At 37.6% G+C, this 16,770-nt stretch overlaps 1 protein-coding gene across 4 annotated transcripts in view; it reads left to right on the forward strand.

The window, feature by feature from the left end:
• Positions 1–16,770, forward strand: part of Mbs (Myosin binding subunit) — a 32,711-nt gene continuing 15,941 nt past the window's right edge. Inside the window, exons 1-16 of one of the 4 annotated variants that reach the window (XM_089598569.1) lie at positions 1–942; positions 2,469–2,807; positions 7,116–7,246; positions 7,561–7,679; positions 8,120–8,279; positions 8,361–8,505; positions 8,600–8,730; positions 8,822–8,964; positions 9,317–9,460; positions 9,986–10,195; positions 10,283–10,394; positions 10,787–10,924; positions 11,523–11,681; positions 12,424–12,555; positions 14,228–14,441; positions 14,847–15,083. In XM_089598569.1, the coding sequence (XP_089454695.1) occupies positions 2,559–2,807; positions 7,116–7,246; positions 7,561–7,679; positions 8,120–8,279; positions 8,361–8,505; positions 8,600–8,730; positions 8,822–8,964; positions 9,317–9,460; positions 9,986–10,195; positions 10,283–10,394; positions 10,787–10,924; positions 11,523–11,681; positions 12,424–12,555; positions 14,228–14,441; positions 14,847–15,083 (2,424 nt within the window). In that variant the 5' untranslated portion in view covers positions 1–942; positions 2,469–2,558. The remainder of the gene's footprint in view (positions 943–2,468; positions 2,808–7,115; positions 7,247–7,560; positions 7,680–8,119; positions 8,280–8,360; positions 8,506–8,599; positions 8,731–8,821; positions 8,965–9,316; positions 9,461–9,985; positions 10,196–10,282; positions 10,395–10,786; positions 10,925–11,522; positions 11,682–12,423; positions 12,556–14,227; positions 14,442–14,846; positions 15,084–16,770) is intronic. The other 3 variants (XM_014352419.2, XM_089598570.1, XM_014352423.2) reach the window with 3 other exon arrangements.

A 16,770-nucleotide genomic window follows, 5' to 3' on the forward strand; every position in this document is an offset into this window, starting at 1 on the left:
GGTCTGCAGGAGTAAAAGGAGCCGCCGCTGTCGAGAGCGAATCATGCATATCATACGTATTTATATGTGCGCACGGGACGGGTGTCCAAGAATAGCCACTATGCCCACTATGCCCAGCAAAGAGAAAGAGTGTGTGGCAAACGAATAGTCGCCGCGACTCTCGAGAGAGAGGAGCAGAAAAGAAAAGTGTGCGTCTATCTGTCGGTGCTGCTGGTGCTTGGTGCATCTGCACGCAAAATTATCAGCACCTTCTCACTCAGCTGACCTCGGTCAACCTCACCGAAAGAGTTGTCGGGTCGGTCCGGAGAGTGCGTAAAGCTAAACCGGAGCTATTACGTCTACGTAACCTATAGGCCTGTGGTGTGTGTGTGTGTGTGTGTGTGTACGTGGATACGTTTTTGTATCATCCGCGACGAAGAGAGGGGCAAAGAGTGATTAGAGAGAGAGAGAGAGCCCACACAGCTGCAGAAGCAGTGGAGAAAGAACGTCTTCGAGAATCTATAGTGTTCGATAAACTTGAGACGCGGGTGTGTCAATCGTACAATAATCGGATCGTCGCTCTGTTTTTGGAGCAGAAGGAAATCAGTAGGCCCATACATACGTGGTGTGTTTTTAAAAATGTATACACATAATAAATACATTCTGCTCCTCCTCCTCCTCTGAGTATATTTAAGTATTATACAGTGGAAGAAAGAGTAAGAGAGATATAGGTCTTGGTGTGTGCGACGTCGCCGTCGTCTTGAAGAAGAGGATCAGCAAAGTATCTAGTTTTCTGTCCTTCAACAAATATCGGAGCGTCCAGCGAATCAGTAATCAGTACCCTATACATACTTATGGGGTCAGGCGGCGGTGCCGAGGTGGCTCAGCAGCTAAGGAAGAAGCAGCAGCAGGCAGCGGCGGCGGCCCACCGTCAGCAGCAGCCTACTCCTCGTTACCGCTAAGGTTTGTGCTGTTTTGCCAAGTAGGGTATTATTATATTGATATTTCCCTGGTTGAGTCTCGCTTTCTTCATGTACGAATTTGTTTGAGTTTGATCGAAAGAGATGAGTTCTGTACTGAGTGTAAGGATCGGTCTGCTGATTCATACCCCAACAGCAGGCACAAGTGTGTACGGAAATGTAGATGTGTTGTACTCCTACCAGTGTAGCTTGATTCTTCTTCATGAGAGAGTTGTCCGAGTTGCTAGAAGTGTGTAAAGTTGGTTAAGATTAGCTACAGAAATTACGGGGGACTCTGTTTTCTGGGTATCGTGAAAATTTGGCACTTCCTTTTAAAGTATGTAATAAATTGTGGCAAATATTAACAAAAGTTTGCATTAAAAAAAGTGCTTACACATATCAGTCAACAGGTGCATTTAAAATTTATTGTTTGTTTTACAGTTGGAACAAAAATAACAACAACTATAACAATAACAATGAGAATAGTAATAATATTAGTAGTGGTGTTGTAGTGCATTAGTCATAAGATTAAGGCTGAACTGTGTGTCTGTGTGTGTCTCTGTTGTAATTTGTTACTTGAAATGATCTTTAAATCCACCAAGTAATCATAAGTAGTTGTTGAATTAATTATTCCAATTAATTCTTTGATGAGGCTCATTAATTTATGTAGTTAATCAGGGGACCACAATAGTTTGGAATCATCGAAGAATGCCGGTTTACGGAGAGTCTTTAGCCACAGAATCAATCAAAAATGATTTACAATCATTTTGTGTGTCAGTCCTATTTTTACGTTTTAACCATTGTCTTTAAATATCCCTTGAAACTTGCAAGCTACACTTCTAGTTTTTGTACAATTATGAGCCAGCACTTTGAAAACTATAAAAAACCTGTGATTTTCACACATTGGCTTAAAGCCAGGATCGCTTAATTCCCAATATACCACTGTGCGTTAATGAATCGGTAACTCTAATCCATCAAGAAGTCAAATCAAATTTGCTCAATGATTTTTGAAATATTGCACTACTTTCTATACCTATATTATTAAGTTTAAATAATCCATAAATATGTTAATAACGTATGACATTAAATTATTTCGAATAGAGTTGAAAAGAAAGTAAAAATTATTATTTATCGTGTGTTTGATGATTTTATGTTTACACAGGTGAAAATTATCACAGCATAACATTGACAGCTAACTAACCATAATTTTTCTTGATGCACCAAACTCTGAATTCAAATATCAATTTTTTTTTTTTTTTTTTCATCGAATAAGTCCTGCAACTTTATATTTAAAAACAGTATTTTTATCATCATTTATTTTGTAAATGACATATACAGCTTTACAAAAACACAACTAATATTTACATCGAATCGTTGATAGTAGTAATCGTAATGAAGTTGTTCTTGTTCGTTATTATGTGTAAAAATAATCCGTCCGTCATTTACAGCTGTAAGGCAAATAGTACGCATATATTTTTTTCTCCAAAAAAAAATAATGTGTCATTTTTAATTAAAATTACTTTTATGTAGGTTTGAGTGCCACCGAGGAGATCATACACAAGGTGGTTTCCCAAGATATCGCCGTAAGCAGATTATTGAAGTGAAAATCAACAAAGTGCAATGTCCCTGGAAAACAGATCAAGCTCGGCCCTGTTCAAAAGGGCTGAGCAGCTGAAAAGGTGGGAGCAGTCAGAAACCAACAAGGAGCCACCGGATCCACAAAAGATCTCGAGGAAGATAAAGTTTTCGGCGGACTGCGTTTTTCTGGCCGCCTGCTCTGCCGGGGATAAGGACGAGGTTGTCAGGCTACTGCAAAAAGGGGCAGACATCAATACCGGAAACGTCGATGGTCTCACGGCATTGCACCAGGTGAGGGGAAAAAAAAAACTAAGAGAGCAGTTCAAGCCTCTTTTTCATTTATAAATTTTCAACGGCAAGAAAGAGAGAGGATACATTGTACAGCTGCGAAACGTCGGAATTTCTATTTTTAATCGCTACTTATTTTTAAACAATTCACACTTGATAATGTTAGTATACACTAAGGTGGGCTGCTTAAGTGGGGTGGGGGTGGGGGGGGAGCTTTTTTGCAACTCTTGGAAATGGAAAATGTATTTTTACACGCATCACGCGAGGAAAGCGTCAATCTTCCAATCGCACCGCTTGACGCTTCGAAAATTAGTTTTACAACAGCCCCAACTGGTGCCACTTACAATCATTATTCCCAAAGACAAAAAATAACACAATACATTGATGATTATGCAAACAAATGAAAAACAATCCATCCGCACTGGGTGTAATAATACACACATGTGTTTGGAGGCGGTTTGGACGTATTCACGAGTTTCTAAAATACGCGTCTCTATACTGTTGCCGCCACGCTCGAAATTATAAATGTAGCTTAGCTAGGCTAGCAGGCAGAAAGCGTCTTCATATAATTAGCAAAAGCTCATCAAGCAGAGCAGAGAGAAGAAGAGCGCTATAGAGATGCAGCGGGGCAAAATATATAATCTTCATCTAAAATCAGATTGAAAGCCCGAGATTTTTCATTTTGCCGGTGGTGTGTGTATAGGTGCAACGAGCACGCGCGCGGGGTTACATAAAACCCGCGAGTATAGAGGAGAAGTTGGGTACAAAACCGAGCGAAACTGAACCAAGGCCACGTGCTAGAGAATACAACGTCGACGTGCACACACGTACGGAGTGGACATAAGTTTTGTTTGTTGCTAGCAAAGCGTATTTCGGCCGCGCGTTTACGTAAAGCGTGAAAATAGTCCTGTTCGAAAAGAAAAAGAAAAAAAATTGCAGCTACCAAAGTCATTTTTAATACGCGCGATACGTAGGTATCATGAGCGAGCTTGCGTTAACGTAGGAGCCATCGCGTTAAATTGTACGCGCGTTACAGGTGGGCACAATTCGAAGCGATGATAAGGATCGCCAATGTTATCGGTGAATTGAAAAAAAAAAAAAAAAAAAATTGTATATAAAAGAAAAATATCACGCTATGCGTTCCAATAACTCATTGGTACTTGGATAATCGCGAAATTTCAACACGTTGTTAATTATTTTCTAGACGACGCGCTTCTCATTATTAACTGCGAGATAGCAAAAACTATCGATCGGGAAACTCGCGTCAACTATAAGCCACTAAAGCACCGAAAGTGAAATAATAGAGAAAAAAAACCAAGATTCGTGTCTCTTGGCATTTTGTTTTCACACTCGATCATCGTGCTTCCTCCGTATGCGTATATAAATGCGGGTACACATCTCTGAGCCGAAAAGCTCTCCGACGCTCGCCTAGTTTGCGCGTAAAAGGCAGGAGAGCTGGCTAGCCTCGTTTCCGCGCGAGATAAATAAGCTTTTGAACATATATATACGTTGCCCAAGAGATTTTCGGGGGTAAGCTCTACACGGCATATAGACACGAGTTTTAAAGGGGATAAGATCAAAGTTGCCCGGAGATCTTATATGGAGGACTATTTTTTCCGTTTCCAAATACTATGGATATCTGGTCGTTAATTATCTATTATAACGAGGTGATGTCAAACTTTTCCAATTCGCGTGATAAGCAGTATTTAAATTCAATTAAGCCCCCGAGGATATCATCACGATTGTCCTACTGATTGTCTACCCATTAGTTGATGTTGAAAACGCGGAAGTTGAGCAAAGAACAAAAAAAAGAAGAAAAAAAATGCTAAGCGTGTATACGATCACCCGATGCGCGTGTATTTACACGTGAAATGTGAATGCGCGTGTTTATGAATGTTGAGAGCGCGCGTGGGTTATTAATACACCCATCGGGTAATTTTGCAAGTGTACCTATAGTTGAAAAATGTGCCAATGTTTTTGAAATTTTGAGCTAGTTTTTTTTTTTTTTTTTTTTTTTTTTCAAAATCACTCGAAGTTCTATTTATAATATTCAAGTATACGCTGCAGTCGAGTGAAACGTGAATGGAGTTTTTTTTTTTTTTAAATTGATTTTTCGCGTCAAAATCCATCAGGAGCGAGGTCGCAGTGTTTTTCGAACAATAAGGGAAAGGTCGTGTGATTTTGATGAATCCAGAATCCGGAAATAAAACGTTTCGGAGTAAAACTCCCGTTCTGTTGAGTTGTTATTTATTTTTATTTTATTTTTTTTTTATTTTACGTCTTTGAAGCCGAATTTCATTCAAAAATACTTCTCTGGAAACGAGCGTAAAAATGTACAAACAAGTAACGTGGATGAATAAAAAAAAAAAAAAAAAAATTGGCAATAATAATCCTATTATGATACATCTTGTTGTATACATTGCGTCATTTGGTTTCAAGATTTAACTAGAGAATTACGCTGTAATGATAAAAGTGTCGAGGTCAATTTTTTCCGTAAAAATTGTCACCCGAGAAGAATAAAAGGGTCGAGGCACTTTGCAACACACACTGCTCACGTTCGGGCAAATATTATTAGAGTCGCGATTGCAAAACGCAGAGTGAAAATCTCACGTCTTGACGCTAGACCATCAACCTAATTTCCAAAAAAAAAAAAAAAAAAAAAAAACACCTTTCATCAAACCATACGTGTATAAGTTAAAGAGAAAAGAAAAAAAAAATTGAGCGAAGGGAACAGGAGTAAGGAACAAGAGGTTTGCGGAACCCGCGGAAATAGACGTTGAAAATACACATCAGGCATCGGCTTCGCTATTTATAGCCTATATACATGGTCGTCCTCCTCGCACTCTCTCCTCCTGCAAACCAATATTTTTTACTCTCGCATGTAAGTACTTATTACAACACGCATTTAAACGCAAAGTTCAGGGTTCACGATATATATATATATATATATTTTTTTTTCTTTCTCCCCGGGCGCATTTCGACGAGCTTCCTTATCGCACTTTTTTTCCAAATTTGGTGATGGTGATAATTTACGGTCGACTCGACGCACATAGCGTATTGTATGATGTATACTCTTATCTCTTCCCATGCAGGCGATGTTGCGCAACAGCCACGTCGCAGCACACGTGCTCTCTGTTTATTTCACCGGGGGAGGACCTTTTTTTTTCTTCTTGTTGCTCAAAATCGATGGCCCAAAGCTCGCGGGCGTGGTGATGTAACGCGTGAATGAAAAAAAAAAAAAAAAAAAAAAAAAAAAAAAATTTGGGGACTCTGGTGCGAGTGATTGAAACAAATCAACGTTGTTGTTGTTGTTTTTATTTTTTATTTTGACGGTTAAGATTTTTTGGCAAGCTACAACGGGCACATGTTTTCTTTGGGTGGCTAAATATTTATAGTTTGTCGCTCCCGAGCAAGCCGTACACTGATGGTGTACTTTGTGTAGAGTTTGAATCGGGTGGTAGAGGATAAAATAATATACTTAAGTTGGAAGGGAGAAGAAAAAAAAAAAACGTGAGAAAATCAGGGTGAGTAGTAAATCAGGGTCGATAGAGAGATGGTTTAGCTTTGAATAATAATAAAAAATTCATCTCTCCAACCCTACCACAGCAGTTGTCAATTGTGTCGCATTTCAACGCGTTCCTTCCTCTCGAAATGAAAAACAATGCGTTCTTTTATGCTTTTACCGAAGCCCGGTTCAATGCACTTTTTCAACCTATGTACTTTTAATTACTTATCGAAATCAACGTGCACCTGTATACCATATATTTGGTGCATTCAATCTCGTACAGCTGGAGCTTTATGATTCAGAGAATCTACGTGGACAGTGTGTGAAAATATATACCTGCGCGTACCGATACTGCACGCAAAAAAAAAAAAAAAAAAAAAAAAAAAAAACAATGAGATCCTCACGAAATGCGGCAAATTTTAAAAATGAGAGTAAAAAACACACGTTCCAACGTAGGCGTACGTACAGGCATTTATCAAACTAAACCGGTAACTGCTACAGAGGCCAGGTCTCGAAGAGCAATTGAGAGAATATAATACATCGCTTATAAGCCCTGAATAGGTTCTCGTACCTCCTCATTTCCAGATACCAGCTTGAATAAAGAGTAGCACAATGTATAATATATATATATATTTATAGACATGCGATCTCTCGTCAGAGCTTACACCATTCCGTGAAATCTCACTTGGTTTGCTCAAAAGTGCACAATTTCCAATAAGACTGCAATTATTTTGCGAGAGTCAAAGATCAATCTTTCCGTGTTAGCCCCCTGGTTGATCCGTGCTGAAAATATTGTGTGCTTGCAGGCCTGTATCGACGATGACCTGGACATGGTGGAATTTTTGGTGGAACAGGGCGCGGACATCAACCGGGGCGACAACGAGGGCTGGACGCCCCTGCACGCGACCGCCTCATGTGGCTTCATATCCATCGCCAAGTCAGTACATACACATGCACCTCCTTTTATTCACGCAATTTGATGATCAGCAAATACTTTTTTTTCGGTCATTCACCGTTGTGTATCACCGTTTATTTGTTTATTTATTTATTTTTTATTTTTGTGCGTACCGCGCCAACTACGTGGAATCTTATCGCTCCAAATTGAGCCCGTCGAAGATAATTAACCGCCGCCGTTACGTACTCGGTTGTACACATACGTGTATTATAACGCTTAAAAATGTTGACTCGCGTCAATCATTGTCATTAAGATTCCAACAACAATAATAACAACAACAACGTTATCACCCACAGATACTTGATAGAGCAAGGCTGCAACTTGGCGGCGGTGAACAACGACGGCGAGCTCGCCCTCGACATCGCGGAGAGCGACGAGATGGAGGAGCTGCTGCAGGATCACATCAACAAAGCAGGCGAGTTCGACCGCTTGGCGCTTTTTGCATTGTGTGTTTTATTGGTGGTCATATCGAGTGACTCACTCTCGCTATCTCCCGATTAAACGCGCGCGTCTCCTCTTTCGTGCCTCATTGTTTTTAAATAATCATTGAGCAACGACTCGTTCATTCTCGGTTGATTAACTTTTTTTTAATTTTATTTTTATTTTTTTTTTATTGAATTTGCGACTGTGCAAAGTACAACGATGTCGAGACCATATAGAGTCGTTTACCAAGCTGCCCTCACGAAGATGGTAAATGCTGAATGATCTCGTAGAGCAAGATGTATTGCTTGTTCCCCGGCTAGGTTCACAACGCCTATCGTCGGGTTCCTTGTGTAATATACAGACCCTGTAGACGCACACATGTTGTTTTTCTCTTGGTCCATTTCGCAATTTTTTAATTGTCAATTTGAACAGGGATCGACTGCGACAAGGCGAGAAGCGAGGAGGAGAGGTTGATGCTGAGCGACGCGCGAGCCTGGAAATCTGGGGCACCCGGCAAGGATGCCGTGCACCCGCGATCCGGAGCCACGGCCCTTCACGTCGCTGCCGCCAAGGGTTATACTACGGTTATGAAGTAAGAACTCGTTTGAATTCAGCGACTGAACAGGTCACAGTGACGAGTAACGTGGGATCTTTTTTCTTTGTTTTTTTGTAGTATTCTGCTGCAGGCCCGGTGTGACGTCAATGCGAGGGATAACGACGGATGGACGCCTCTGCACGGTGCGGCGCATTGGGGCCAGATTGAGTCCTGCAAGCTCTTGGTGGATAATTACTGTGATATGGATATTAAAAATTATGCCGTAAGTATAAGTACAAATTTTGATGATGATGGTTGATGATCGTTAATTTTATTTATTTATTTATTTATTTTTTAACTTGTTGGTATAATTGCAGGGCCAAACTGCTTTTGACGTAGCTGATCCTGACATCGTCAAGGCTTTGGAGGAATTGAAGAAAAAGCAAGAGGTTCTGTTGAAGGAGCATCCGCAAATTATCAACAAGCCAATAGCGGTACCAAAGAAACGGTGAGTATTGGATTACTTTTGCGTTTTGAGTTGTGCGCTTGTTTTCACGAAATTTGATCTAATTATCAAATTTGTTTTTTTTCTCCACTAGTGTATCAACAAATGAGAATTTAGTTATCGATCAAAAGGGAATAGATACGTTCGAGGAGGAGACACCAAACAAAGTTAAGAAAGTCGAACTGGAAATTCAATCCGACAAAGAAGAGTCGAGCGTTGGAACGAATAGTGACGTCGGTGAGTCGATTGTTGTTGTTTTTTTTTTCTTCAATCAGTCTTGCTCTTGCAATCGAGGGATTGCGATAAAATTGCTGCAGTGAGTTGTATACTTATACTTTTTGACCTTATATATAAATTTAGAAAATCTCAAGCATCTAAAGATAACTCTTTTTACTTTAGTACACTACATAACAGTATTTGGAAATCAAAAGTTGGAAAAGTTATTGCAGCAATTTTTTCAAACTCTAAATGTAGATTTTTCTTTGATAGTTAAAGTCCTTTTCTTTTAAAATATAAGAAAAAAAACTCTTACTACAATCTTTTCTCATCGCAACTCTTTCATTATAAAAACTCTGCTGCGTGGATTTAGAAGAGGGAGTCGATACGGACGTGGAGGAGGCAAGCGAAGGTGAGAGTGAATCTGAGACTAGCTCAGATACACAGTCCTCCACGTGTTCTGAACAATCTAATAAATCAAATCGTTCAAACAACTCGACTTGTCTTACCGACGACGGTGAGTTTTACCCTTCTCGGTGCTATGTGCTACCAACATTTTGGTTTTTCTTTGCTGAGGTTTTGTCGCTAATCACTGTATCATTGGTTTTATCTTTTAATTATTTCCTCATTCTTTACATTTAATTTAATTTAATTTAATCCTGCAGCGTTTGATGTTTAATAATAATTAATAATAATAACGATGTGCCTTTACTGTGTAACAAATGAAACACACGAGCATCATTTACAGGACATGTTTATTACTTTATTACACACACGTAACTACGAATAATATATCATTACACAGCGCTCTAATTGCTTTTCCATTGAAATACTAAGTTTTCGTAAATTCAATTGGGCATAAAAAAACACTTTCAACACACCACAGTATCTTACTCCAACGCCTCCACGTTTACATTATTTTAATGATGCTGAATTTTTTTATGTTGTACATATAATGAACGTAATTTATTACACCTATCACGAAAAATCATAGACTTGAAGACTTGACTTGTAAATGTGGTACTTGTTGTTGATTTTGCAGAAAAGAAAAATAGGGCGAATCGCGAGGAAACGGCTTCTTACAGTCCCCAGCCATCGCCCGAGGTGAACAAAGTTCCTAACCAGGCACCCGTTGTACCACCAAAACAACAGTCTGAGAACAATGACGAGGGCTCCATACCCTCGTGGCGAAGGTCTGGTTCGTTCAGGAATCGCGGCCATGAGATGGAGTCTACTAATTCAATATCCACTAGTATGTATTCTTCCATTTCCAATTTTTGGATTTTTTTTTTTGCTTCAAAACGTTTATGTATAATGATGAAAATATTGTTTTTTACAGGGATTGAAGAACGCGAAAAACCTTTAATAAAGACACCGACGTCACCCATAAAAGCTCAGGAAGAACCAGAAGTTGTGCTCAGAAGAACACATAGCTTTGAAACGGATGAAAAGTAAGTGCACACGTTTATTCAACTGATAATCCAAACATTCAAACGAAGCTTGCAACTTTAACACGTGTGCCTGTGTTTTGAAGTTTTTTTTTAGCAACCATGCTTTGCCGAAATAAAATGTAACCAAAAACTATAACTTCCACTAAAATAATTACTTCATAATTTAAATGCATCTTTAAAAAAAATAGAAAATACCCTCTAAACGTGTCAAGTATTTTTACACACTTCCGAGAGTATATTTTTTTTACCACCGAAAAATGGTTACAGATCAAGTTTTAGAAATAATGTTCATAAGAAAGAAAGTCCAAGATACTTACGAATGCACAATGTAAATAAAAAAGATTAGTGTGGTATACAAGTGTGCACGTGGCACGTATATGCATGTTGCGCAGGTTCTATGAGCAGTACTTGGCACTGAGAGCCCGTATCAAGGCAGCATCCTGCCCTACTCTCCACCGCTGTAATCCAGCCACTCCTACTTATAACAACGCCACGACCGCCCGATCTGCATCCTTGCGCGATACTTACAGGTACGCGCGCCCTCGACGAAACAAAATAAAAGAGCCTTTAGTTTTTTTTGTTCTCTCTACCGTATAGATTTTTTTTCTCTACTCAAGACTATGATTACCAAAGTAAGAGGCTTACTTAGTTTCTTTCAAATCAGTAAAATGGTAATTACAGCATTTTTGGCATGAATTATGAGTATAAAGAATCGTTTCTTTGCTATGAAAAAAAAAAAAAAAAAAAAAAAAAAAAACCAGTCGCTGTAATAAAGTACTACCGCTTGTACAATCGTTACATTAAATGTCCAGCTTTTGCTAATATCCTGCTTTTTTATTAACGCTTTAAAAATAAACTGTTGTACATAGTTTGATGGCTTGATTAATAATTTTATCTGAATGAAATTAAACTCTAAAATCCGTTTATCTTGTCGATTAATTCATCACGTATGTTTTATTGCTCTAAAACGAAAAAAAAAAAAAAAAAAAAAAAAAAAAAAATTATTGACAACCCGTTTCCACAGATACACTCCTCGCCATTACATCTGCTAATCCCATAGGTCTCTGCTTGTAGCATTTGAACAATAATAAAGAAAAAACTCAAAAATTTGTATCGATATGTTTTCAGGAAAAAAGACATCAAATTGAATTTGGAACTGTCGCCAGTACCACAGACAAATAGTACGCAACAATCGCCAACGGGTGGTGTGCCGAACAAGTCGTTGCCTACGACACCAGTCACTGGTCTCAACTCCAGCAGTCCTCTACCCGCCAACCAAATTCGCAGGTATGTAAATAAGATGTTTACTTTTTTTTTTTTTTTTTTTTTTTTTTTTTAATTTATTGCACTTAGGTGACGTATTTGTTTAATTGACGTTTCTCTTTTATTTTACGAAAAAACATTAGAATCCGTGCTATGATAGATAGTTTGTGAAAAATTTATTTATTCAGATTGAAAAAGTAATTAGAATAATGCATTAGTTTTACTATTATTATTATGACAAGACTTAGTTGAGGATATAAGTAGAAGAGGTCGTTATTGGTCAGACGTTTTAAATATAATGATGTATCGTGCTGCTCTAGTATTGATAAATTTTTCAAATATTAACAAAAAAATCATAATTTTAACTTGTAATTGTTTATTTTGTAAATGTCTAAAAATATTAATGCAATAATATGGCAACTGTACGCTAATCGTGAATACTAAGGGCTTTTTTTTACGTCACTCAAACCAGCTGCTGTGCATCATGTTGTACGTGTCACAGAATCGTATTTTGCTTTTTATTTGCCAAATAAGATATTTGACAGTACTTTTTTGGAATGATCGGTACTTGTAATTTTTTAATAAGTATCTTGTACTGTGATTTTCATTCGAAAAAATTAACTATTCGTTACTTTGTTATTGGTTGCTTTATCAATGTGAAACATATATAAAAAAAAAAAATTAAAAAAAATTATAGTTTACTGGTTGCATATTGTACGTACCATCAAAGTAATAATAACTCACGCAATTTAATGACTTCGAGTAGCTTATCGAGCTCGGTTCAAGTATCGCCGACGACACTGTCTGCTACGAACAATTCAATGACAGTACCTGCGACTCCTACCACACCCGGTGGGAGCAAGCTAAGCCCAGGGAATATCTTCAAAAATTTCTTCAAGTGCGTACACCTAAGCCGTCCCTGAAGATTTACGCAGTTGGAAAAACGCGCGATAAATTTTCATTTAACAGCTTTTGCTCTGTTTTCCGTTTTTTTTTTTTTTTTTTTTCCTTTCTAATAAAATTGATAAGCTCGTTTTGCTTTTGAGGTGCTGTGAATATTTTATTTAGTACATTAATTATCAATTATCCTTTTTTTTTACTTGACATGCAAACAAAAATAAAAGCGTTTCAGTGTGTTTGCACGCTGCTGAGGTCATAAACGTAAAACTCGTGAAATAGTTTTTTTCCAACTGCGTATCTATTTTGCAACGTGTGAAGATATGCGTATTGAATTTTTGAAATTTCAATGCCTCATTGATATTGGTTTTTCTAATTACGTTTTATTTTCCTTTATTTTATTGAGATTTGCAGCCGCATGATAACAAAAGTGTGCTTTTTTTTGTCTGCTCTTGTGAATGAGTGACGATTCTACTTTATTTTTCAGAGCTTTCGTTATGTATGTAAAATTATTACAGCAATATGCAGTGCAAAATAAGGCTTACATTGATTGCTACCAGTTATGCTTTAATGGAAAAGTTTTGTACACTCATATTTTCCTGTGTTTCTTAGACTTGTGTTGTTTATTTTCGTATGCGAAATACAATATAATCACAAGTGTGAGATTTGCCTTTGAATATTATTATTATTGTTTTTTTTTTTTTTATTTTTAAATATCGTGAGTTGTGAAAGCTGTTATTTTTAGAACTTTTCATTTCCTTAAGTATTGAAAGAGAATGAACAGCTTTGATCCCCGTTGATTTCCAATAGTATATTAGTGGGCCGGTGTTATCAAGACAAGCGCCGATACTTGAAACGTCGGCATCGGCCATTTGAACTTTTTTTCCCCCCCGTTACTAATTAATCCGAAGGTTCGAAGAATACTTGTAAAAGTTTAAAATTTATTACATTTTATCCTAGACATTCTTTTGGTATAGGAAAAATTTAAAAGTATCCTTCGAAGCTCGAATACTCATATATTTATTGTATAATCGAATGAAATTTGTTTATTTATTTTCCTCAGTTGTATTTTTGATCCAGTACTTGAAAATACAGATCCAATTTGAGATTTCGATGGTTTGCTTCTCTCGATTACAAAACATTTGTTCACGTATTTATTTACTTTTTGTTGCAACTTTGTGCTTCATTAATTTATTGTTTTTTTTTTATTTTGTTGTCTCGTGTCGTTGCACATGATATATCGTACGTATTTTGCCTTCCACATACACACAATTATTTCAGGAATGCGAGTAAAAAAACTATCGAAATGTCGAATGTTACCTTTTGATTTATACATTTTTAAAATTACTCAAAAATGATATATTTTGTCTTCAATCGGACACGCTAATTACCACAAGTATACGCCGCACACGCGCTTTTTGTACACGTAATTATCATCAGACAAGTAAAAAAAATCATATTGCAAAAAGCAACGATCGAGCAAGAGGATTGTAAAAACCATCGAATTGAATATATTAGAGGCAAAAAAAAAAAACAAGCACTGCGCTTAAAATATTTCACAAAAGCAGGTGCACACACACAGTACACACACGCCGTGACACGAGAGAAGTCATTGTACCAACTCGTATATTCGAATAGTTTAAGAAAACAAGAAAAATAATACTGTCCAACAGGTCGTTCGTGCCGCCGGTTCGTGACGAGGAGAGCGAGACGCAGCGCAAAGCACACGCCAAACGCGTCCGCGAGACCAGAAGGTCGACCCAGGGTGTCACCCTCGACGAGATTAAGAGCGCCGAGCAGCTCGTCAAAAAGAAACAGCAGCAGAGCAACGACGTCGGTGTCACCAGTACCACTGTTCCTGCTCCTACCACTACTACCACTGCGCAGGTAGCGTTTGAACACTTTATGGGTTTTATCATCAACATTACTGATGTTTCTCGTTGCCAAGATAAAGATGATATCACTATCACGACTTTCCGTTGGACTAAAGCGGAATTTTGCTTTCCTTCCCCTTTTTTTCACGTGTAAACAATATTTTTTTTTTTCGTAATGAGTTGTTACTAGTTGGATTTCGTGAAATTTCGTTCAATTGACGAGTAGTTTATTAATCAAGTGAAAAAAAACAAATAGTTTTTGGTCGGAAATTCAAAACATAGGTATGGTCGTTTTGTTCGTTTGTTGGTCCCATGTTCGATTTACGATTTGGCAATGAAACGACAATAACAGTGCACCGAGCCATTTCATAATGGAATAATCGGCACGTTCCATTCGTTTCCTTATTCTCCTGCGCAGTCCTCGTCGGCAACCACCACGACAACGGCGACACTGTCGAGCGCAACGACGACGACGACGGCGACAGCATCAACGACGACGGCCTCGATCACGGCGACCATCACAACTGCCGTCCCGACGACGACGCCGAGCTCCCACAAGCCAACTTCCTCGGAGGTGGAGTCTACAAGCGGTGGTGGTAGCAACTTGCCGGAACGCCGGCCCTCGTGGAGGCTCAAAGTCGACGGCGGCAGCAAGGTCGGTGACGATGATGTTAGTCGTGATGATCGTGGTGGTCAAGTAGACAAGCTTGGTAGCGATAAAGCCGTTGCGGCCACAAGGGACGAGAAAACCCATGCCGACGATCGCTCTTGGTGTGCATGGTTGTTGAGCTTATTCGGTTGGGAGCGCAAATAGCTCGTTCTTGCTCTTGTTCTTGCTGTTGGTTTTACTTGCATTGGTTATTTTGTATCATGCACTTTTTTTCATCCCCCTCCTCCTCTTGTATGAATACTTTCTTCTTTCCCTCTCGAATGCACGTAAATTGGTCGATCATGTGGGTACAGATTCATACAGTTTTTCTCCACTTTTTCCTTTCCACGTAAACATATCCTTTTTTGTTTGGGAAGTTTTTAAAGTCCTTTTTGTCATTGTATTGCCAATGCTACGTATAAAAAGCGTAATTTAAAGTATGCCATTTTAATTTTTTTTTTTTTTTATTGCTTGCTTTTTTTTTTAAATCAAAACTTTTTGACAATCTCCTTGTACGATTTTCGAGTATTGATCGAAACTGCCTGAAAACGCAACACTTTTAAGGTACGTATCTGATGAATAGTTTTATTGTATAGTACTCATAACATTTTTACTTTAAAATAATCCATGACGATTGGAATCCTACGAGTGATATATCAGTGCCAAAAATTCGTACAAAATTACATAAAGTGGCAAATTTTAATACAGTCGTACCTAAAAGTCGTAAAAAATATATAAAACTGAGTCCTTTTCGAGAGCTGTTTAGATTCCTATGTATTGATTTGATTTGGCCGTAATCTCGCAAAAAGGTGGCTAAAGAGTAATGATTTTTTACGTATTGAGATAAATATTTTATCATATTTTATTAAATTTTCATACGAATGTTATATTTTTCATCAAAAAATTGTATTTTTAACAATTTTTGTGAAAAATACTAATTGATTATCATTATATTGTAGAAGTTTAGTATTTGAATGTCACGTAGACGTGTAAGCTAACAACATTAAAAATGTTTACATACGATTTTATTTGATCTAACTTTTATGGTTAATGTAGTATTTTGACGTATTTTTCTAACATTACACATAGAATTATTACGATATTAAGTATATGGTAACCAAAATCTAGTGCAGTAAATCCTGTAATTTAGAAATAATTCTGTTGGTCTTGCGTTTGAAATCATCCGTACAATCCTGACACCTGACATTAATATTTATTTGTAAATTCATCGATTGTCTTGCCCGTAATCTCAATGTCGTTTGTTTATACTTTCCGCGTCTATTCCAATGACAATCCATGACTTTCTTTTTATTTCTCATGTATTCCTCCATTATGATTTCATTGATTTTATACTGCACAATAAAAGCCGGAAGACATTGCTCCCATCGTTTACCAGCAAGAAGTGGCGTTTGGAAAAAAAAAAAAAAAAAACTATTGTAAAGCATATTTATATACATGTAGGGAAAGGCAAAGATTTTTGGGATACTAAGTATGTTGTTTAGTGCATGTTTTATTTACACATTTCGGGGCATGCTATCTAGCCTTTAACAAAGGACTGATGTCAATGTGCTTGTGGCGATTTACAATTATATTATTATCTTTGAACAGACGTATATATTCTACTTGTTGTGATTTTTTTTTTTTTAATTATTATTATTAAAATGTCACAGCTGTAAATACATGCACGCATATA

This window comes from Copidosoma floridanum, unplaced genomic scaffold, assembly GCF_036245765.1.
Source record: "Copidosoma floridanum isolate Cflo_tuat_1 unplaced genomic scaffold, Cflo_Japanese_pri ptg000006l, whole genome shotgun sequence".
Lineage (NCBI taxonomy): Eukaryota > Metazoa > Arthropoda > Insecta > Hymenoptera > Encyrtidae > Copidosoma > Copidosoma floridanum.